This window comes from Pithys albifrons, chromosome 3, assembly GCF_047495875.1.
Source record: "Pithys albifrons albifrons isolate INPA30051 chromosome 3, PitAlb_v1, whole genome shotgun sequence".
NCBI lineage: Eukaryota > Metazoa > Chordata > Aves > Passeriformes > Thamnophilidae > Pithys > Pithys albifrons.
The window spans coordinates 50,153,753-50,178,748 of NC_092460.1; the positions used below are offsets into that span (position 1 = coordinate 50,153,753).

Genomic DNA, 24,996 nt, shown 5'->3' on the forward strand with positions numbered 1-24,996 from the left:
ACTATTTTTAGATGTACTCAATTTGGATAAAATTCACCTCATTCATCGTGGAACTAATCACATAAATCCGTATTTTGAGGGGTTAAATCTCCTTGTAGCAGTACATGGCCTTGTTTAACTCTTGTGACGAGTAATTCTTGCCACTGATAGTTTCCTCACTACAGAGCCCTTCCCAACGTTCACAATGCATCTTGAAGGATGAGAGCTGCACAGTTCCAGCAGTTTGTAGCTCTCAAAACTTTCTTCTCCAGACTTTCCAAAGTATGTAGAAGAGGAACACCTTCTTGAAGTCTGTATGAAGTACATGACCTATAGCTTTTTTCCATTATGCCTAATAGAGTAAATTCTTTTCCAGTTTGGAATTTTCCCCCTCTTTCCTCTTCTGCATTGTTGTCTGAATTCCAGCTACAAATGATCAGATTTTTGAAGTTACATAATGAGGATGTTAAGCACACAGGGGTCGGGAAATAATGATTGCAAAGATAGCCTCATTTTACTATGTGTTTTGATAATATGCAGCTGTATAATTGGAGTCTAGCACTGAAGTCAATATCATCTTATGATGCATATTGAAAGCAAATCTCAAATCATTTAATGCAGATCTTCTACCTAAATGATTTTCCATATGACTTTTATCTAAGTGTGTGCGTAATTTATATAATTGCCTGAATGAGACTTGTGTCTCTTTAGAGTAGTCATTGTAGAAAAATGAGGTTACATTCTCATCTTGTGTGATTTCAAAGTTAACCTTGCTGTGGACAGGTTGAATTGGAGGATCACCAAAAATCTCTTTGATCTACTTATTGTATGATTCTACAAACAGCTCTGACCCCCTGGTTTCTGCTCAGAATTTCATTTGCTTCAAGCAATTTGCCTTACAAATAGGAAAGACAATGAAAGAGTAAGGAGCAAAGATGTAACACAGAGTTACAATAACTAGTCCAACAGACTGCCAATCAGATATCAATTCGCTGATTTTTTAATTTTTTTTCTTTCAACTCCTCTTCATGAGATGAATTTTATATTACAATACTGATTTCAGCATAGTGTATTCTGAGGTGTAACTGTAAGAAGAAATGTGCATGAAGATTTATTGTGTTGTGGAAGAAATAGCATACTTCCCCCCCTCATAAGCCGGAATGTGATGTTGAATAAAACAACTGGCTGCTTTGGATCTGTACACACCCGCTTCTCAGCCTGAGAACAAAATCAAGGTAAAACAATTGTGCTCTCATGGTTAAGTGAGCCGATGGGACCAAAGTCAGTTCTCACGGGAATCTGTGAACTGGTCTGTAGCTGTTGTAGATCATGTTGTGCCTCTGCCCTGATTACCTATGCTATGGTATCTTCAGCACATCCAGCATTCCCACTTGCTACTCAAGACCCTCATAGGCTATATAGAGTCCTTTTGCATGGAGTCTCCCCTAATTTCATCACCAGTTCAATGGCTGCTAGACCTTTATCTCAGTAAGTGTGCCTTGAAGTGGACTCGCTAAAAATATTGGATTTTCATCTCATTCCATTTTATCTTCTGTACAAGCAACATTAGTAAATTGGAATTACAATAATATGCCTGCAGTTGCCACACAAACAAATGTAAGAGTATGTTTTCTCTAAACTTTTTGAACTAGACGGAATCTGCAATGACAAGGTCCAGTGGTTAGGGTTTCAGATAAGAAAGCATACAAGGCTTTATATGAATACAAAAGTCATGAATGTGCACTTTTGTTTTCATTAAAGCACTTGGAGATTTAAGTACCACCATTCAGTGGTTTGTATGTAAACTGTGTCACTGAGCAAAAATGACTGAAACTGAGAGAGGCAATGTCCATTCTATAGTCACTCACCAAGGTTAACTGAGTGTGGTATCAATAACTTGCAGAGTACAGGGTGGGGAGAAGGATCTGCAGTGCTTCATGCAGTTAGCAAATCTTAACAACATCAAGGACACAATAATCTGGACATTTAAAAAAAATACAGAAACAAACAGCGCAGATCTTAATGATGGCCTTTACCTGTGCAACATGGTGCAAGTCTGTTCCGCTGGATGCAAATACGTTGATAGCTTTGTACAAAACCATGCCGGACTGTTTTTAGTTTGAGGCAAGATACCAGAACTCTGTTTGCCACACCCAAATGGTATTTCATCTCCTCAAGAATTTGTTCCTGTGTGGCCCACTGATTCCATATTCACAAGATTCTCTATCTTCAGTTTAAAGCACTGAGTCCTTATAACATAGCCTTGAATATCTCATGAAGTATCTTATGTTTGCCTCTTTGGCCTTGGAAAATGTCTCCTGTGAGGAATTTCTCCAGAATCTTTGTCTCCACATGGATAGGTACATTTTTCTTAAATGAGAGCTAGATCAGTGTTCAAAGTTTCAAATCCAAGGGCTTGAACTGAGGCTCCTAAGCCTCAGAAGTGAGCATGTACTTTAAAATGGCTTAATGCTTAAAGATGCCAACCATGCAAGGATCAAACAGACTTCAGGTGAGCTATAAAAAGTCACTCTCTGCAACTTACACCTTAAACTGGAAATACGAGTGAAGGATCATGGTGTTAGGCCAGCTCATACTTTGAGAGGATGCTGTGTATTCTTTCCATGGAAATCTTTAAGTAGGTGTTTTACTGCCAATGATGTTTAACTAGTGTGTAAATTCCAGCTTCAACTGGCACCTGCTCATGCTTATGGGCGCTCCTCGTCACCTACATGCACACATGCCTACCCATCAAGTATACACAGACCAGCTCACCTGGATTTGTGTTTGCCAAAGAAAACTCAACACACACCACCTGAATCATGCTCATGGGACCTGTGTTCACCCATTTGTGGATGTAATCCCACATTCTCACACACATGCAGTCTGCTGTTTTCCATGTATGTATTATAGCAAATAATTTAAATCTCTTTCTTCCCATCCTGCTTAACATGCAAATATGGATAGCACATCAAGATTGGAAATAAATGTAGCAGAATGACTTCAGTCAACCTGAAATGTCGAATGACTCATTCACACCCTTTGCACAGTGTTCCCTTTTTGCCACATGCAATCTATTGAGTAGTCTGAAGGCTGTGTGGCTCCCTGCTGCAGGGCAGCAATCGATTACTTGCTCACCAAAGGACTGGGACCGTGATTGTTTTTGCAGGGTGTACAAGGGCTATGCAGAGAGGTTCCAGTGAGTCTCATTGCCATGATAGTGCCCACACTGTGGGAAAGAGAAATATAGGATGTCAGACTTGATCAACTTTTTGTGTTTAATTAAGTTTCGGTTTGCATGTTAGTTCAGTAACCCATGTTCTCCATCATGGTATAATATTTTTATTCCAGATAATGAGAACCCATTCCAATTTGATATAATTCAATTTTGAATTAAGATAAGCAAGAATATGTTGTTCCTAAGTCAGCATAAAAATGTCTACACATTAAATCATTCAAGAACTGCTGCTGCACTTAAATTTCAGAGGTAACATAATCCACATGAACTAACAAATGCATTGACAAACATGAAATATGTTCCACACTTCTACTTAAAATGGTATGATCACTGTGCAGAGAGAACCCCAGAAATAGTAACAAGCTGGCATTCACATTTATCTTATAATGAGAAGAAAAGTTGGATAGACTGTTGGAGTTGCATCTTTAAATGTATGAATTATTGTAATTGATTTCTTTCAAAACCCTTTCAGAACCATTCCCAAATGAAGATGCAAATGGACTGACTGCAGATTTATAGAAAGGCTGTTTTGTAGCACTTGGACCTTGTAAAAAGGGCACTGTGTTTAAATGGAAATTGAGCTGTGAAGACCTATTAAGCAGAAAAAACATAGTTAATACAACAGAGAGGCTCATAAGGTAAATATGCAAGTGGTGACATTATGCAATGAAGGTATCACAACCATGCTCATTATACCACAAAGCAGATACCACCAGTGGCATTTTGGTTTCTCTGTCCTTACTTAAGCCTGAAGCTTTGTGTATGTATCAGTGTGTCAGTTCTTCTCAGAACAAAGGTGATTGTGAGCTGAAATTATTTATAACATGTCCAAGATGAGGGTCATAAAACCCTAGTTATCACATTACCCATGTTTGTGTTTCCAATATCATAGCTAAATGTATGTTGAGCTGGGGTCTTGTATTTCATTCCTTCATAAAAGCACAAGAGGAGAGGAGAAATATGTAAGAGAAAAGAGGTAAGAAAAACCTGTGCAGTCAGATGTGATTTTGTACAGAAACAGATTTGTTTAAAAGGACAAAGAAACTTCACTTTTTCTTACTGAGCTAACTGTAGTTTTACTTCTGTGCAAAATCGTATCTGTTGGCACAGAGTGTGATTTTAGTAGTAGAGTTCCAGATTTTGCATAATAATCTGTAATGGCAGGATTAATCTTACCAAAAAAAAAAAAAAGGGGGGGGGGGGAAATAGCTGTTTCATCACTGATCTTGCTTTTTTCCCCATTATACACAAACATAGTATTATGTACCCAGCAGTATATATTAGCACATTTTCATAACACTTTGTTCACATATCCCACTCCAATGTATTGCTCCAATATAGAGTCCAATATAAGATTAAAAACTATTTTTACTAGATTGGTTTAATGCCTTAATGTAATGACTCCTCTGGTTGTGCTATGCCCAGAAAGAAAAAAAAATTATCACCTTCTGTTGCATCTTTCATCTTTGATAAAGAAAACAGGAGTTTCTTAAATGCTGTGGAAATGAACCAATGACATAATGTGAACATAGTCATATTTTAGCGCAAATATTTGCAGGGTTTTTTCCTAGATTTCTATTTCACATTGTGAAGTGAATGCTTGCACAAGACAGAAGGTATTCGCCATTGACATACACATCCAGTGTGTGTGCATATGCAGACCTGCATGAACACCACAATGCCTCAGCTCTTAGTTACTGTGCAAGAGCTCAGATTTACAGAACAGCACACTGGAAACTCTGGGTTTTTTTTTAAATCCTCTCTTTGGCAGCTGGAGTTAGAGATAACGAATCTAGAGTGTTCTTTCCCATATTTACATACCCAAATACAAGGAAAGCACCTTGGAATATCTTGTTCTAATTGTAGGTGGGTTTTATTGTCTGTGGTTGGTTGTTTTTAATCAAGCCTAATAGCACCAGTTTCTTGATTCTGTTTTGACTCTTTTGCTTTGGAAGTGACTTTTGGAAAGTCCTCCCTGATAGGTTATATGTCTGAAATGTAACATCACTCCTCATTCCAGTTCCTTGTATGATTGATTTGGGAAGTATAATTCTCCATCTGACTTGCAGCTAGGAGAATTCCCCAGAGCTGTTCACAGCTGATGTGATTCGGAAAAGCTTTGAAGGTACTTGAAATTATACCACAGAACAGTTTTAGGATAAGTAGTCCCAGGATTTCACAGAGCCCAAACATGGTCTGATGCTGCTTGATCTCTCTTGACTGCAGCTTTTTACTAAGAGTGCATCTTTTTGGAGGATAAAGATTGTAAAGGGCTACACCCACATAAAAGCAGGTGTATGTACATGTGCACAGATTCCAGAACAAATTCAGAGGTGTACATTTTGCTCTTTTTCTGGTCTACATCCATTTATCCTCCAATGAACCTCCAATATTAGTGCAAATATGCTAAACAGACACAGTTGATTGGTATATTGATATGGTGTATTGATAATGGTCTGTTTAGCCCTGAATTTGTGAATTCACAGGGTGCAAGCTCCACCTGTGCACTGAAGCAGATCCCTTGCTTACATACAAGCACATGCACAGTGGGGACAGGACTGGTTTTCTGATAACAACACACTTGCAGTACAACATGGATCAGTCAGTGCTGAAGCTTACCAAGAGAAGATGAGAAAAATTGAGAGGCAGTTAGCAAGATAAGGTATGAGGAGATTTAAAAGAAAGTAGCATAGAAGGAAGTGGCTACATTTTTCATACTTTAGTTGTTTGTCTGGAGGACTTGAGAAGGAGCTGCTTGACAATTGTGCCAAAAGAGACGATTCAAAGCAACTTCCCATCAGGCAGCATTCCTCAAGTGTCTGCTCTTTAGGAGCAGTCAGGGAAAATTCATTCTGTGGGAAGCAGTTAATGGAGTTGCATTATGGACCCCGTATTGCTCTGTCTGATAGAGAGACAGCAGGTTCACTTTGGCAGCTCCAGAGCCCTGATCAGTTCAGATTAGGGGCACATCATCTGTCTGGCTTAATCAGGCATGTTTAGATATATTTATCATGATTAGAGGGATGTAGTGCAGGGAGGGTGAAGAAATAAAGAGTGAGATTACTTTTCTCTGGCTTCAAATGGAAGGTTAGCAAATCCCACTGAGTCAATAGGTGCTCATCAAAGGGAGAATTTAAATCCTGGAAAGGAATGTTTTCTTGAACACTCCAGCCCCAGATTCAAATCACTAAAGTCTTTTTCTTTCTCTCACTTTCTTTCTCCCTCTACCACAAAGAAGCAAATCAGCAGCTCATGCAACCTTCATTGATTTTGGCTTGATAGGCCTGCAGCTCCTGCTTAGCTTATCTGTAGCTCAAATTTTAATAGTTATTTCAAAGTTAACCATCATCATAATACCTTAGACATCTGATTCCTGTGTTCTTATCATGTTTATCTTTCAAGGATGCTCAGGGTATCATTGCAACAGTCTCTGAGACTTACTTTGGTATTTGTTAGTGTTCAGAAGGGAGGATTTTAAACAAATTGTAAAGACTGGGAAAAGGTTCTTCTTTTTATCAGTTGCACTGCTTTTGTTTTTTAAGATGTGAACACTATAAAGAATAATTAGCACAATATATTCTGTCATGAGATATGCCAAATTTGCTGCTGGTGTAGTTTAGTACAGTTCATAGATGATGGTGGAGATCAACTGATTAACTCTTACATGTCCTGCAAGAGGTGGTGTTGGCTCCCAAGAGACCAGCAAGGAGGAGAAAGTTTTCTTAGATCTTTCTCAGTGCTGAGGATGATCAGAAACCAGTCCTGCTGGCAGAAGACTCCAGGGCAGAGGTCAAGCTGCAGGATTTATGATGTCTAGCCCCCAGTAACTGGTCCTCTTTGCTCTTAGATGAATTAACTGTAGGACAGGCTTGTAAAATGTGCTCTTATAAGGAACATATTCTGTTCATTATTTCCAGTGGCCTCCAGCCTTCTTTGGGCTTTCAGATTCCTCCAGATTTCCAAATGAAGGCACAGATTGTGGTGCAGTGAACAGAGGCTTCCTTGACAGTGAGCTGGATCTTCTTTGGTCTCAACAGCCAGTCCTTGAGACATAGTTCATGGGCCTAAGCTGACACAAAACACCACAGAACACAGCAGATGTGCTTTGGCTGTGTACCCTCAGAGCAGCTGGCAACACAGAAGCTGTAAGGCGTTTCTTTGTGTCTGAACTTTTGGGCAGCAGTGCAGCTGTTGAAAGTCTGCAAAAATCTAGAAGAATCATGTGTTAGTGAAGAAAAATATGTCAAACTTTCTTTTTCTTTGTTACAATCTACTCCTTCCTCCTCTGCTGTTCCAGCCAGTTCTGTGACAGTTCAGTTCTTGTGATCTTGTAATTGCTGTCAAGATGATAGTCTGGGATGTCACAAGCATGGCTCAGTGTAATCACCATACAAATGCAGAAGATAGAGAACCTGGCTGACAAGAATCAAAAAGCTGCTAATGAGACACTAATAATTCAATAGCAGGAGTTATGGGATAGGGAATGCAGAAGAGAAAGTTGGCAGGTTTGGAAGAATTTGAAGAAAATATTTAGTATCACCAAGTTTGCCAGTACTTCTATAGAATAGAGGAGTAGAGGATCATAGCCATATACTCCCAAATTAAAATCTCTTAGAAGTGCAGAGATGCTCCTCAGCTGGAATGGTAGGGGGTATCTTTGGAGATCAATTAGCAGAATGATGGGAAGTGCTGTATGAATTAAATAGCAATTTAACACTGTTCAGGATTCAAGCCACATCTCTGTGCAGTAAATGGTGCTACATCGATGGGACCAGGCAGTTGAAGTTGTATGCTCCCCTAGTGCAGGCACATCCATAGAATTAGAGCAGTACTCTTACAGTTAAAGCTTATTCCTGTAAGAGAAATTACTTCACACCTTTAATTGAAATAGTTGTACCACATGTGCAAGCACAGTAGGCTGTAGTCATATCAGCTAAACTGAATGTGGTTTGTGAGGGTGATGGTGACAAGATCAGCACTAGAATAGCAATAGCTATGCAACTGATGCTGTTAACTGAGCTTTTTGAAAATCCTGGAACATGATCAAAGAGGGCTGTTGCAGGTGAGCAACAAGGTACAGAGCTTTCAAGACAATCTTTGCCAAGAGGAAGCATAGCAAATTGGGACAGAGCTCTTTCCAGATCAGTTCATGGAGCTCTGCAGAGAAGCTTTTATAGCACTGCCACTCCTGTACACTCAGTCCTGAAAAAAATAACTGCCCACTAATGACCTGTCACTGTGGACAGCCTGAGAAGCTGTTTGCAGAGAGCAAAGCAGGGAGAGGATGGATTGCTCTGTGTGGAGCATATCTGAATGTAGGAAGAGGAATAGATGGGTGACTGGGAGAGACTAGACAGCTTCCATTCATAATATTCACTTTTATGTGGATTTACAGTCCTAATGCTCCTGAATCCACAGATGCTGAGTTATTACTTACAACAATTATTTACAACAGCTGACATCTCCCTTGTTTCCACACTTTGACTTCTGTTTCTCATGTTGGCAATGCCACTTTCAGGAGGCAAACTGATTAAGAGCATAGAAAAGTAGTTTTCATTGAGGACTAACAAAACTTGGCCACTCAATTCCTCATATATTACCAACTCAATTCATCATAGACAAGATATTTGATTTATGTGTTTTATTGAAAATAACATTTTTCCCTTTTCTTTCCTTTTTTATTTTTCCCTTTGGATTTTTTTTTCCTGGCTGCTCACATACTTCCCAGATAGAAACTGAAGTGAAAGAAGTGTCTTGGAAAAAAATTTTTCTCTCAAAAATTTCAGCCCAGGAAGAAATTACTAAAATTTTTGAGACAATGTATTCTTAGGCATTTTTCAGGCATGTTTGCAGACACATCTATTTTGGGTCACTCACCTAAGTGCAAAAGCAGGTGTGAGTTATCTGCATCAAGCATTTTAAATCTAGGTCTTCCCAGACTGTATCACAGCCATGGTTCAGCTACACCATCTGGATTATGCCAGTAGCAGACGATGACATAAGAAGTCTGCAGCAGGTACCTGTGGAATAACCTGTCTGCCTGGGCTGGGCTTTACCAGTTGTCTAATAGAGGTTGGCTAAAATGCAGATGCATGGACTCTGATGTCCTTCCCATATGATTTCTTTCCTTCATGGCTGAAATATTTGGATGTTTCTTCATATTTTTCAACATAGCTGTGGTGGATGTATTCCGCAAAGCGAAGAGCTTAACCTGTTACCCTAACTGTGTCAGAGGCAGAGTATATAGAAATTGAGAAGAAAGAAAGCAGAGTTATTCCCTATTCTACCCTATTTTCTATCCTTTCTCATTGTTGGGAGCTTGCCACTACTGAGTGTTTTGTTCATAGTATAGAAATCCACATCTTTCATGGGTTGACATTAAATAGATTTAATATTGTAATGGAATAGTTCTGGATACATAACTGGAATCCAGGGAGTGTTTTGTGACATTGTCAGGCAGCAGGCATGAGTGACAACTCACAGCAGCATTCTTGCTGGGGGGCCCATTAGATCACAACATGATAGAAATAGAGAAAATAGGTCATTCCAGTGTGTAACATAATGTAATTTGTCATGCTGTCCACAGACCATAGGAATGCACACAGCTTAAAACCAAGAAGACTGTGAGAATTTGTGTCCCACCTGCCTATGCGGAAATTTATGTTTCTGATGTGCTGATAGGCACATGTAAAACTTTATGCAACATGACAAGAGCTAGCTGCTGTATTCTTCTTATGGCCACCTGTCTGCACCTGTATATTTTTCAGCAAAATATATTGGACATTATCATCTTCAAAGGGAGTTCTCAAACCCTGTGACTGGTTTGAGTGCTTCATATTCTTCACACTCCCCATTTTAAGTCACAGATTTTCCAGGGACATTATTGTCTTCCCAAAGGGCAATGTGTGGGGAGACTACCCCCGTCAGCCTGCTGCTGGACTGATTGTCTTGGACTAGCACATTGGTGTGGGTTTTGGTGAAGTACCATAACTCATAAGTAAGGATGACTTGGGTCAAGTTACAGTTCCACACAGCCTATGATGTTGTGCCTGACAACAGCAGTTTGGGGAAGTAGGGTAAGAGCAGGACAAGTAAATGTCAAAGCTTCTTCTCCTATGGCTTTTCAGATCTCAGTACTCTTGGGAATGAACTCCTAGTGCTTATGTTGGGAGAAAAGATGAATAAAAATTTCATGTATACCTTTTCCATGATTCTCATTATTTTCTACCTTGCTTTTGCATTTGTCCCTCTGACAACTTTTCTCCAACAGGATTCCAGTCTGTTTAATTTGGTCCTTCTTTTTTCAGAACCTTTCCATTCCTTTGGACATCTCAAATTACTTTCTCTCTACTATTTCTAATGCTATTGTCTCTGCTTTTGAGATGGAGGGATGAGAACTTGCTTTTGTATTCAAGTTACAAATATTCAAGCAGGTGCCCCAGGAATTTGTACAGTGACATGATGTTGCCTTCTGGCTTGTTCTCTGTCAGTTTCCAAACACTTCCTAACCTGCCTTATTGACCTCCACTCAGCTGGCATGTTGATAGAACTACCCACAGCAACTCAAAGATGTCTTTTCTGAGTGGTAATTGCTAATCTTACGTTCATTACGGTGTTCACATAGTTGTTTGTTTATTCGCTTGTCCATTGCTTTGCAGCCATCAGCATTGAGATTCATCTTGTGTTTCAACAGTGTTTTTAAAACCATCTGCAAGGCTTTAATCAGATTTAATTTGTATTACTCTGGGGTTTTTTCTCATCAGTAAGTTTTGTCACTTCATGTTTTCCAGATCATTTATGAATATGTTTTCTAACTTTAATCAGTTGTTAATCCTCTATAGGACCTTCCCTCCTATTCTTTGAGATATTAAGAGGCTTTTTTAATAGTCTTTGGTGAGCAACTTCATCAAAAAGGATTTAGAAATGCAAGTTTTATATCAAGTGATTACCTATATCCACATGCTCATCAACTCCTTTGAAGAACTCAGTAAGATTTGTGAAATATGATGTCCTTCTACAAAAGCTATATGAGAGGGAAATGCTATGTTCTTTCTCTCTTATGGCCAGTAATTCTTTTCTTCATTATTATTTCTACCAATTTCAGGCATACAGGAATCAGATTTTCTGCACCTTTTCCATCCCCTCAAAACACTTCCCAAACATTGGCATTGTGTTTGCTGCTTTTTCTCCCAGTACCAAAGCTGAGTTAGGTCTTGGATTGTATGCTACAGTTTAATTGTTCAGCCTTTATTATTTCATGTTCAGTCTAGATGTCAGTCAAGATTTCTAAAATACAGACCCTTGAATTTACTCTTGTTCTTTACTGCTTTTTGCCTAAAACCCTTTCTTTCAGTTCTTCAGCTTGAGATGGTTCCCCTGGCTCTTCTTTGCAAAGAAAACCCCAGCGTGGGAACCTCCTTACATCCCTATGGAAGATGTATGGATGCAGAGAATTAATGTAGCTTTTGTGCTTCATCCTTATCTTCTTTGAGCATTCTTTTTACATCTCAATCATCCAACAGCCCTGCAGATGCACTTTGGCAGGCTTCCTGCTTCTTTTGTCTTTGAAAATAATTTTATTACATGTTTTTATGTCTTCGGCTACTTGTTCCTCGAGATACGCTTTCCAACAGACTTATGGTTTCTCAGTTAGCTTAGGACATCTGTGCTCATTTCTGTTTTCCCTATTTGGGTAGAACTTGCACTTTTTGAGGGATACTACCCTCCTTTATTCATCTGTTAAATGACCCTGGGCTAAACTAGCAGCAAAAGGCAGGCCCTTTTGAACTGACATCATCATCTTAAATATCAAATATTTCCAACATTGGAGACTGATAATTGCCCATGCTCCACTGTGTCTTGTGACAGACAGTATTCTGTGCCTCTGTCCCCCATGCCCACTCCTGACTTTCCTCATCCACACACGTGGACACATTACTGATGTGGCACATTGTCACTGTAGGGAGGAGCCTGATACAGTCTGAGCTCTCCTTCTCTTCCGTCCCTTAGGTGGTAACGCACCTCCTGCTTTCCAGCCAAGCACCAGAGGAGAAGAGTGCTGCTATCAGGTACCTGGTTTGAGACTTGAGTGGGGAAAGCTGTGTGGGAAAACATACTAAGGAGGAAAGGGAGGGTTTGGAAGGAGAGGTAAAGTACTGTGCAGTAGGGGAAGAGCATGGGATCCCAGATTCATCTTGTTTATCAGTTTTCACAACAGGGACAAATCCCTGTGCCTTAGCCAAATCTGACCAGCTGCAAACTGAGGGAGGAGGTGGGCAAACAGAAGAAGGTGCTTCCCCACTACCCTAGTCCTCCACATCAACCCTTTCAGGACAACAAAGGCTTGTGATTTTATACTCTCAAAATATCATGTGGTACTGTGCTACTCTCTTTGGCTTGCTGTTGCAGCAGCTTCCCATGTTGCTGCTCAACTCTACTCTGTTGTGACTGGAATTAGCACAGCACAGCCAGGCTCCCCAGGGAGATTAAGCACCATCCTAGTCTGGGGCTTTTCTTACTGACTGCTGTTGGTTTTAGAGTCCTGAAAGTTTGTTTGCTCCGTGAATCCACTTCCTAGGAGGCTTATTTTGTTTGCACACAGGCTCAGCCCAAATACTATGCATTGCTCTGGGTGGCAGGATAGCCAGGACTTAAATGCAGCTGTTCTGAATGCTTTAGAGTCTTGTCCTCCCTTATAAATTTTACCCTCTTATCACTGACAGTCAGTGGAGCTGCACCGTTAGCTCCGTAGCAAGAGGTTTGTGTTTTTGGAACGAAATATTCCCATGCCACTTGTATGTGGCTTAGCTGGTAAAAACAAAGCTGTTATCTATCACAGCTCTTCTAGATAACAGGTCCCTTCTCCATTGTTTCTGCTGAAATGTCATCTGGAGTTTCTGTACAGATGTTCAGTGTTGAATCCTCTCCCCAGTTGCTCATCAGTGCAATAGGTTGTTCTTGCAGAGCTGAACAAAGACACAGTAGCTCATGCTGTATATCTTGATGCAAAACCTCACTGGATGAAGCTTCAGACTGGAGAGGTGTGCTACTTTTTATGCTACAGGCATAAAAATAAAAATTTCTGTTCATAAGGCTCCTTTAAGCAAGCACACTGTTATAACTATGCTCTCCTTCCAATGTTAATGTGTGAGATTGAGCAGGGCTGAGCCTGGGCAGTCCCTGAGTGCTAAAACTCTTCATAGGTGGTGACCTTCCCTGGCATTGTTGCTGCTAAATTTTGACCCAGCATGGTGTAGGGTAACAGTACGAAACTCTTTGGGATGCTGCTGTGAGTCTGTGTTGCTCCCTGACATGATTTAGGCCTTGGCATTTTCCATCAACAGAGACACTGACATTCTTGCTCAGGGACTGGCATTCTGCCAAAATAAAATGCCTACCTTGTGTTCTGAAAGCCATGCTGCTTTCCACTCCTTTTGTGAACCTCCTATTGCACCAGCCCCACAGAACTGCAATAGCCTCATGTCCATTGGATCCGCCCTGGGATAATAGGGAACCACAGAGAAAATTCAACTCCATGCAGAAAGCCAGTACAAAATGGAGGGTACTGATCAACTCACACTCAGAACTGCGAAACCCTGCTTTAAACATTGTGTAGGCTTCATGCTAAACTCTGTACAAAGGTGATTTTCATGGAGAGTATTATGCAGTCTAACATTGTCCTTGGTTACTCAAAAGCTTAAAGAAGTTGTACCAAACAGTTAAAAGCAGAACCTGGTGCTCTGTCTGCAAACGGCAGCACTGTCCTTTTGGATGAAATGTGCTTAAGAAATGTAAGTTACAATAGTAGTGAAAAATTTTCTGTCTGTGTTGTGGGGTGGCATTCGGAGTCACGAACATGCAGAGAGGGAAAGAATGGGCTCCTGGTGGGGGAGTTTTCATGAGGGCCCAGGACTGACACGTGGAGTGGGGATTCTCAAGTTACAGATGGAGGGAGGAACAGCATGAGAAAGACAGAACTGTTTTGAAGCTCAGGTGATGAAAAGTGGTAGGCTGGAGTTCAAAGACAGGATTATTGGCCAGTGTTGCTTTAGTAGTTGGTGGGGGAAGAGCTTAAGGCCAGAGCATTACTGCATTGCTGATTTATCAACACAGCCAACACTGTGTATGGTATTTGAGACACTTCTAAATCCAGCCGCTGGCAATGAAAAGCACATTTAATCTATGTGTTAGATTGTTTGAAGAGGTATCTGTCTCCCAGTCTCTCTCCAGAGGTTGGGATTGCTGAAATTGAAAAGGAGGTGAGAGGGAAGATTTTAACTGTTTCACAAACTCTTTTCCTTTGGTGGGGGGTCACATATCCAATTCCCCTTTAACATTTGGGATATTGAAAAATGAAAGGTTCTCTACCCTCTTACCCCCTGCAGAGAGAACCCCACTGTCTCTTCTCTGTCTAAGGCACAGAAATCAAAGACAGGATTTGTATTTAAATAGTTTATTGTTTCTAAGTGTGTTCTTTTCCTCAAGCTGGGATTAATGGTCTGCGCTTAGGAGTTCCAGGATTCATCTGCATTGTTGGCTCTGATCTCTCTGCAGCAGGTCACCACTGCAAGATAAAACACTGAAAAACAGCCCTTATTAAAGTAATTCTCCTTTAGTCTTTTTCTTCAGTTCTCTTACATGAAGGAATATCATTGTTTAACCAGTTCCCTCAAGGGTTAATTCCCCTTCAATTTAATGCCCCTGTGCGCTGTTAAGCATGCAAGGGGCTGACACTGGCTATGTGGGTTATAGACTGAAGCTCCAAAAATGTCTCTGCAAGGACAGAGGACAGTTCTCAAATCAGGCCTGAGCTGCACCTGCAGAGTTACACCACTGCCTTGGAATAAGAGTAGGACAATCAGAGTGTGGACCTAATCTGCAAAGGTTATCCAAAGTAAGAATTAAAGAGCATCAATAAGTTAACAGAGCAAATAGAGAGTCAATGAGTTTGGAATAGCTGGAAAGCTGAAGACTGAAAACACAGCACCAGTGTGCTTTAGGGTGTTATGGTTCAGTTGTATGTATATTGAAAGCCTAAGGCAGCAGATCAGAATAGCAGGCATATAGCAGATCTCAGCTGAGCTGTTTACTCAGCCCTACATGGGAGGCCCCGACACTGCAGCAACCCCAGATGCTGCAGAACAGTTTCATGTTGAACAAGCAGAGCTCTCTGTGGACTACTAAAAACTTTGCCTTGGTTCTGCAGAGCTCTCATCAGTCAAATGAATAGAAATTCACCTATAAGCAGCAGAAAAAGAGGGTGCTAACAGAGTCCAATAGGAAACATGTAAAGATATTTTTATAGTTAGAAATGAGTTGTAAAAAATCTCAGAACTAATATCTAGTGATGTTACACCCCTCTTGTGGATCACTTTATCCAGGCAGCTTCAGTCAAGTGCAAATGAACTCTGCAAGCAAGAAACCTGGTTAGGATTTAATGAAATATAAGGCTAAATATTAGCAAACTCCTCACCTTTGTAAAGGCACCCGAAGATTCTTTGCAGGCATCAATCAGAAGTGAAGTGTCAACCTCCATGATTGCCATCTGCCACCAACTGGGTCAGCCCTGATGGCACTGACAACTCAGCTCAGTGACCCCAATGATTCATGATGGGTCCTCAGCTAGACTGACTATCCCAATGAAACCTCATGTGGTTTTGTTTTTCCACTCAGGTTTTATACATTGGTGGTTTTCCTCTTGAATCCCCAAGCTACTGCTGGTGTAGTCCCAACAGCCTTCCTCTGCCTCTAATTTTTGCCCTGCAGACTTTATCCCAGCTCATCCTCAGCAGTCTGAGTCAAATTCCACTGTGTCAAAGCTGGGCCCTGGATGCTTGTTATATGGGTAGTTAATCCCTGGGTTGTGTGTCAACAGATTACAGGAGGTACTGTAGAGAGGGAGGATTATAGTAGTCTTTTGATTATAAAGTGACCTTGCTCAGTATCTGCACTTTATATTTTGGGGATCTTGTATTATTTCTAATAGGAGACAAGAAACATCTAACCCTACCAAGGATTGTTCAAACTGTTTATTTCTAGGACTGTTCTGGATCAGGCAAGTTGGCCCTTCTTGAGCCACAAATTCTGGGTGCTTTGGTGAGACGTGAGGTTAGGTAACAAAGCCTGTGGCTTCAGGATCACTGCTCCCAGATGAACCTAGCTTAGAAATCATAAAAATTGCTTCTATATTGGAGCTGTCTGATCATCTTCAAAAGCTGAGTTGCAAGAACACCTACCAGCAGTGGACTTGCTTAACATGGCACTGCCTACCTGTTTCTCATCTTGTCACTTGCCACCTCGCCACTGGCCAGTGGGGTCTGTAAGCCAGCCATGGGAAATCAGTAACTCTGGATTGTAGAAGTGGTCCTGCTAGGGTACATCCAAGTTACACGAGCAGGAAGTGGTGAAGAAGCGAAGCTCATCTTGCCACTTCCCCTGACACATTGCTCTGGTGATGAAAAGCAGGCTCTGGTTTGCAGGCTGTCTAATACATTTCAGGCTCCTGGGTTACCAACAGCTAGGCAGGCTTACTCACTGCCTGCTTCATAACAGGGAATACAGCCTCTCTGCAAACGGTTTATCCCAGCTGAAAGTTGCAGTCATCCATGCCACGACAAAGAAAAGACTCTTTCAACCTTCAGTAATGTGGCCCTTGTCCTAGAAGAAAAATGTATTTATTGCAGGCTGTTTGTCTTGTCTACAATTTTTCTCACCCTTGAGATACAGAGTAAGTCACTGCAGAAGGCGAATGCATTTTTCTATTGCATGACAGTCACCTGTTTTACTAGGAACTCTGACAGAGTAGTGGTTGGTCTGCACAGGTTTTTGCCATGAGATTGCTGCAGAGAAAGAGGTCAAGAGGTCTGTTGGAATAAGCAGGCACAATAGGTTGTTCGAGCTTTCAGCTTCAGCTAATTACAGCCTCATCCATGCCCTCTCTTCTACTTGCTGATGTCTTTCCATGTCTAGTAACTAATGTCTACCAGTGGCTGATGCATGCTCATCCATATACAAATCACAACATTGCCTATAAGCTTTCCAAAGGCTGGACTCCACAGTGCCAACAGCTCAAAAGTGTTGACAAGTATATGCTTCTTCCAGCTTTGCTCTGCCACCAAGACACAGTATGGAAGCCATCGCCAAGTTTGATTTCACTGCTTCTGGAGAAGATGAGTTGAGCTTCCAAGCTGGGGATATCCTGAAGGTAAGAACAGCCCCAGGCTTGACTAAACAGCATTTTTGAGACTGGTGGCAGATCCTTCTAGGCTCCTTGACAAAACAGGTGAAGACAGGCATCTACAAACTAGGATACAAATGCAGGATACTCATCTGCCTTAGAGTTTGCAGTAGATCAACCAACAGTTCCCAGGTTACTTGAGACTATGTCCACTTTTCTTGATTTTATGTCCATAAACTATAGATTTAGTTGCCCTGCAGTCCTCTGGTAGCCAACATGGAAGGATAAATATCTCTATAAATACCTCTACTGGGGCAGAGATCAATTTCTTTGGTAGACAGATTTTGAGGGTCCTGTCTGTTTTCATTGACTGTTGAAGCAGTCCACAGTGACTACATTGAGATGACTGTCTAAAGGCAGGCAGGATGAGTACAGTCCAGAGAGATTGCCGTCTTCCTTATTTTCAGCTCTGAAACTGTTTAAAACATAATTATCATCCATTACAGAAGTTATATCTAACTTTTTAAACACTTAGCAATTATTGTTAGTTGTTGCATGGTTTTTAGGCAATTGCAAATAGAGGAGTCCATGAGACGGTCTGTTACACACAAAATGGAGGAGTTTAAGAGGTCCTGGGCTCTATAACACAGAAGTGTTATATCTGCTCTTGCAGAAATTTAACAATGGGGCAATGGCAAAAGTAGAGTTAATCACATGCAATACAGAGCATGTGAAAGTCTCTTTAAAGTTGATTTGCATGTGTTATGGTAGAACAGTTCTTGTTAATGCTACTAAAGTCCCACAGATGAAGTCACTCAATGCTTCACCCTAGTTATTTATCCACTTCTCAACCCCCAGCTGTTCTGTTTCAGTTGAAAATGCCTAAGTATTACTCTTCTCCAAGGCCTTAATCGCTCCACTGCCCAAAGGGCTGATGTACTACAATAGGTTGTAAACCCTTGTTTGGCATGGGAGCCTTTGCTACCTCCCTGTGCAGTCCTAGATATTCCAGACAATTGGGTGTCAGCCTTGCCTTTTCCATCATCATCATTTTTCATATTATTGGCCTTTTAATCTTGACACTTAGCCAAAGTTGATGGCATCCAGACACATTAATACCAGATTTTTCAAAGAGCTGTGAGAAGGTTCTGGAGAATTGACTGCCTCTCTTCAGCATACATAAACACTCTTGTTCCTAATTCTTCCCCGGTACATCTCTACTGTCCTGTGACCTTTAACTGATACCTTCTTTCTCAGGAAACTATTCTCAGGAGACTTCCATCGGGTCCCTGGCTGGGGTGATGGTGTTGGCCAGATCACTTTCCATTCAGTTCCTCAGTTTCCCTTTCTCTAAAGTCATTGTAAGCTGGAGCTTCTTTTCAAAGCACGGTGGAAGCTACTGATGAAAAGCATTTAATAGCACTACACACCATTATTATTATTAGTTGACGCAGAGAATTTACAACCAGAAAAATCAAACTGCCTCTTGCTTTAATGTCCTTGAGGCAGACAAAATAGCACCTTAGCTACCCAAGCCATAGTAGCAGTAAATTAGCCAGAGTATCAACTCTGTTCTGGCATATACACACATGCACTCATACCCCATCACGAGTTCCCTCCTGCTGCCTGCAACAACCTGATGATTTATAAAGGAGATAAGATGAAGTATTGATGTAGAGATTAGAAAACAGGAAACATGAGGCCCTCAACCAGCAGCGACAGAAGGTAATCCACCCTCTCACCCCCCACACATCCTTCTCTGGGAGGATGACACACTGAGAGAAACCTGCCAGTCCTGCAGTGACAAACAGCAGGTGGGTCTTTCTGGAAACCTCACTTCCAACAGAGCACGGCCTGAGCATGAGCAGGAAGTAGTTATCATCCCCTCTGGTTGGCCACAGCAGTAAAAAAGAGCCTTAATCCAGCACCCAGGCATGAGGAAAGCAGTGACTGTACAAATGGGGAATTCCATATCTTTCTATTCCCTAGCTTTTCTGAATCCAAATGCTTAAAAAGGCCTGTGTGGCAGAGAGGGCAACCCAGAACTGGCCCCAGAGACAGTAACATCCTGTTGCCAACACCAAGCAGTTAGAATGTGCCTTAGGCTCCCAAACCATGAGATTGGCTCACAAAGTAAGTATTATTACTGTTAACAATAGATTTGAAATTAAGTCTTTTCCACTTGCTTTCTCCTTCTAAAACTGTCATGGCTCATGCTTTTAGGCTCCTCTTCAAAACCAGAAAGAACAGAAACATGGTCTATTTCATAAAGCAGAATTCTGTTCCAAGAGTTGGAATATCAAACAAAACACCACAGACCACAACATTTGCAGTGAAATTGCAGTATGGTTGTGTTCTTGTCTCTAGCTTTGGGCTCTATCAGGGGCCATCAGCCAGGGAGCAGTGAATTTGGGCAGTCTCTGGTCAGCAGTGAAGTTCCTAAGGACCATTACAGTTAGCATTAATGTGAGCACACTTGAAGCTGCTCCAGTGTGTGGTGTGGACTGGCTTCCTCCTATCTAACAATCTCAGTGTAATAGTGTCTTTAAAATACTTTTTGTCTCCTTTTTTCATCCACCTTGGCAAAGCTCAGGGCAGCTGAAGGCTTAACCCAGTAAATAATCTCCTGCAAAATGACATGTGAGACCACATGGTAACATCTGTGCAGTTGTCACACTTACACACACAGATAGAGCTGCTTGTCCCCCCATAGCCATCATAGATATTTTTTCCTCCCTTGTGAATCTGAGATGCTCCAGTACCAACTATTAAAAGCAGCACAGAGAATAGCTTAAACCCTGATTTTTCCACAGAGAGACACACAGAGAGTATCCCCAGCTGTCTGGACAGGCAGTCAGATGAAGGGAAAATGTTAATAAGCAATCTAATTCTACTCAGACTTTTTTATTGCTTGTCTGCTCTGAAGTGGCCATCAGCCACCAACCTTGTTGCACAGTGTGTGGGAAGTACAGCATGTGTAGCATTTTATTCTTATAAGAAATTCTAGATTTCTGCCAGAACCATGGTTACTTTTGCCTTTCTCAGGAGACACATTTATTCCAACCATCTCTCAATTGCAGGTTTTGAGCTCCCAGGAAGAGTGGTACAAGGCTGAGCTCCGAAGTCAAGAGGGCTACGTTCCTAAGAACTTCATTGATTTTCACGTTCCCCCGTAAGTGTCACAGAAACGGTGTGTTCCCCCATTGAACACTTCCACAGAGCGCTATCAGGAGCACGTGTGTGTGCACACAGAGGAAGACAGGACAGAGGAAGCACTGGTTATAACATACTACACTTTGAGGCTGGCAAGGATGGCCATAATGCTACACTGAAGTTCTGCCATCACAGCATACTTCTACCGCAAAGCATCCCCAGTTCTTTCGGGGTGAATGGTTCTCGATGCCCTTTATCACTCTCAAGTGACTCTTTTGTTACTTCTGCTCAGAGGGATGTCACTGGGATGTGACAGAAACTGCATCAGATGTCCTCAGACAGAAGGAGAATAGTCATGATGTGAAGTCTTGGCAACAGAGACAGAGGCTGAGCACAAAAGGAAGAACAAGAGATCTTTCTAAAAATGAATTACAAAAAAGTAATTCCCTCTCCCTTCGACTCTTAACCACATTGACTCCCTTTTCCCACTCTGCCATCCGCCTTCCCTCCCCCCGCCAAGTGTGTGTGAGTTTCTTTCGGTGCACTAGAGGTCAGTGCAATGCTGCGCGAATGTGACAGCTGGTGTTACTCATGGATCGGCAGAGATGATAGACCAGACATGCCGCCCCGCTCACACACACTCACACACACACGCTCCACGTTTCGTGGCTGCACACCCAAACACAGATCTGTCAGAGGACAGGCGCACCTGCATTTCTCTTTTCCCACCGAGGAGATGACACTGCACTTTCAGAAAGGACTGATGGGTGTTTAAATGCACATTAAATGTGCTTCCAGCCCGATGCCAGAATTATGACAGTGGATGGCATTTTTACAACCTTTTCCTTTTAGCTGACAGAACTGTTCCCTGAAGCCCCTCTCACTGTCCTCTTTTTTCGAAAGTGCTGCAGCATTTCATGGGAGAGCACGCAGAACATGCACCAAGCCCAGTACTGCTGGCTGTAACACACTGGTGCCCTGAGCAGTCATACTGGGAGCGTACAGGGATTTTGAGGTTACAAATAAGTGCCTCTGTCCCCTTTGGAGGTGGCACTTACTGGCCTTTTTGGACCTAAGCCAGCCTGCCTGGCTGAGTTGAAGGCCATTATTAGTTTGCTGTGCAAATATGGGCTTGTACTTCTGAGCCTCAGAGGGATGAGATCTTCCAGACAGTTGCTCTTGTACACTCTTTCACAGGGCTGTGGCATCTTGCAAGAACACTGGCAGCTTCTTTTTCCGCACACATTTTTCTCGTGATGCTTTCTCCATTCAAGAGCTGTGAAGAAATATTTCCACTTTGATGCTTTTCTAAGAGAAGCAGGTCTGCACTTGGAAGCAGTTCAGGCCAGATACCAAAACCAGATGTAGGGAAGAAAGCTGCCTCCTATTTTTGGTGGGTTGGTTTTACCCATCTTTTTCTTGTCAAGTAATAATTGAGACTGGTTATCAAGGCTCATTAATGTCTTGATTTTCCCTTTGCTAATGATACGTAGGTAAACTGTGATGATAATAAGAAACTACACAATGGAAATGACAGAGCTTATGAAACTATCAGTCCTTAATTTTAATGCAATATAGGCAATTAAGAGTTATATAAAAGCAGATCACAGATTGTAGATTTTATTAGCTGTGGAGTGGACATATGCAAATATGTGTGATGATTTTTTTTCTCTACTGAAAAATTCCTGTTGACATTGTATTCTTTTACTATTTATGGTGACTTTCTCATTATTAGTCCAGTGCCTTATACTATTGTTTTTGCTTGGCTAAATTTCATAAGTGAGCTTATGCATTCTGTGCTTCTGTGATTTTGTGGTATTATAACTCTTGCAGGAACCAATTTATTAATACTAAAATTTTAATGCCTTGCTTCTGCTAAAAATTTATGTGTGTCCCTTGCAATATATCCATCACAGCCCAGTAATTTTCAATCAGTTTACCAAAAAGCAATTTGATGTATATGTCTGAGAATTATGTGTGGATGTATGTATACATACACATTTGTAATTTAAAATTTCTTTGACTAACACCTTATTGTACTGTGCCTGTAATTACAGTTTCAGATGAGTGTTGCTTCTTAGCAGGCCAAAGCTTACGTTGTTCTCTTTGCATCTACGTGCTCTTGCTGCACCCAACAAAACTCTGTACCTTAGCATATTCATGGCCACTGGGAGTAGCCATGTGGGCTCCTCTGATCCTTTTGTTTTCTTTCCTCCACCCTGCTTATTCACATTCTCCCTACCCTTGACTTTTTTTACTCCCCACCATAATTCACATCCTTATTCACATCTCCACAATTTTTCCCACTTGGCAGCTGGTTTGATGAGAGGATATCCCGCCATGAAGCAGAGAACCTTCTCATGAGCAAAGGAGTTGGCTCCTTCATCGTCCGAGCCAGTCAAAACTCTCAGGGTGACTTTTCCATCTCTGTCAGGTATCTGCTTCTCACAGTATATTCCTGCTTCTTCTTCTGTTTAATGGTATCCTCAGCCTCCTCTTGACAGGATTCCTAATGTGGCATAGGCTGTTGAGAAGTTTACATGCTGCCAGTCACTGGCAGTGCTACTGTGTTGTGAATGAGAACAAATTAGGCATCTGATTCCCTAATGTTTCTGCCCCTTTTCAAGTGGCACAGTGAATGCCCCATTCCAAAGCTGCATCCCCTGGTGACCTGCTTCTCTGAAAGAGCTACAGCAAGACAGAGTGGTACATGGAACATTTCCCACAGTGCTTAACATGTGTTTTCAGTTCGTTTTAATTCCCTGGCTGCTCTGGTTACTGAACCCAAGAATTCAACTACTGCCTATTAAGATATTACTATTACATTGTTACCTTATTTCCCACAGGTCACTTATTTCCCACAGCCAGTGGACAAGGAATGTTTTTTCATTGCTTGCAGCCCAGCTGCAATTCAGTAACCTACTGCAGACCAGCCCTTCTCAGAGCATACACTTCAAAGCAGAGCTCTTACATGATGGTTGGTTTCCCACTTTTCAGTCAAACAGTTGATAACCAGTTTTAAATTAGAGTCATGGTTAACAATGTCTTTTCCAAGCAATGTGTACCTTCTGATTCAGGGAGCTCCAGCAGTATCTGGAAGGAATGCAAGCAAACATTCTGGTTACATTTATACCCATCAACACCAACAGCAATTTAATACAGCCAGGCTCTTTCTCTGGTCACGCAATGTGGCAAAGCTTGAGTCTGCATGCCTAAACCCTCTTCACCCCACTGAACCAAACATCTATAATCAAGCAGCTCACTGGAAACAGTTCCTGGTCCATTCTGTCCTGCTCACCATGGCCCAGCACTATCTAAGGGAGAGCTTTTCCATGTAAACCAAAACCATTTTAACAGCTTGTGTGACTGTATCACTCCAGGACAGCACTCAGTCCCTGCCTGTCCCCATTTAGTTTATTTGTGCAGATGTATTCTCTAGTGTTTTGAGTTCCTGGAGTTGTACCGAGCAGGGAGGTGGGTACCAAAACCAGATCACATCTGGTGCAAAGAGGAATTGTCTACATAAGACAAGAGGTAAGAAGAGGGGAGGTGCATGGAGAAGCAGAGCAGAAGGTTGAGACAGTTAATTTGAGTTGTAACAGCATCAGAATTATTTTTCTCTCTATTTTGGGTAGGGAGAATGGCCAGTGGTAATGATATTAGATTATTAGATTTTATACAATTATGAAACTCAATGTGTGGCTTCTGTCTGCATGTAGTGGTGACATCTATGGTATATAAAGGTGTAATACATCTCTTATAGTCAATGCAGACTGGATGTTAAGAGGACCTGCAGAGGCCACTGGGTAGACTGCAACTGCACCTCTTCACCCTGGAAGCTCCTCTGGCTTTTATTTCAAAGGAGAGACTTTAAAATCCTGTGCTTTGTTCTGATAGTGCTTTGTGACTCTGCAGCCCTGAGGCACTTGGTGTTTGTAAATTGATGAGTCTTTTTAAATAGAGCCCCATTTGGGTCCAGTGCCACAAGGACTGATGGTTACTTGACTTTGCAGAAGTCTAGGTTTGGCCAAGAAAAAGTTTTGGTACCCTTCTGGAAAAGATTTTTTTAAAAAAGGTAAAAGTGCAATCTATTTGATGATCTCTTACTTTTCCAATTGGATCCAGGCATGAAGATGATGTGCAACACTTCAAAGTGATGAGGGATTCAAAGGGTAACTATTACCTGTGGACAGAGAAATTCCACTCTCTAAACAAGCTGGTGGACTACTACAAGACAAATTCCATCTCCAGGCAGAAGCAGATCTTCCTAAGGGAAAACAGCCAAGAGGAGAAGGTAAACACAAACTATCCTTAGGAGTTTCTCAGTAAGAAACCTTTCTGTGAAAGGAATTCACCCCATGAGAATGTCTTGGGATGGGGGAGAGGAGAGTCTGTCCTTGGAAACCCAACCACATCACTACACTTGGTGGGCCCTGCAACACAGATTTTT

The 24,996-nt window shown here is 41.5% G+C and overlaps 1 protein-coding gene across 2 annotated transcripts in view; it reads left to right on the forward strand.

The window, feature by feature from the left end:
* The window catches only part of GRAP2 (GRB2 related adaptor protein 2), a 41,518-nt gene that overhangs the window by 8,632 nt on the left and 7,890 nt on the right, over positions 1-24,996 (forward strand). Inside the window, exons 2-6 of one of the 2 annotated variants that reach the window (XM_071549880.1) lie at positions 12,227-12,285; positions 17,318-17,420; positions 20,474-20,565; positions 22,861-22,980; positions 24,672-24,840. In XM_071549880.1, the coding sequence (XP_071405981.1) occupies positions 17,343-17,420; positions 20,474-20,565; positions 22,861-22,980; positions 24,672-24,840 (459 nt within the window). In that variant the 5' untranslated portion in view covers positions 12,227-12,285; positions 17,318-17,342. The remainder of the gene's footprint in view (positions 1-12,226; positions 12,286-17,317; positions 17,421-20,473; positions 20,566-22,860; positions 22,981-24,671; positions 24,841-24,996) is intronic. The other variant, XM_071549879.1, reaches the window with a different exon arrangement.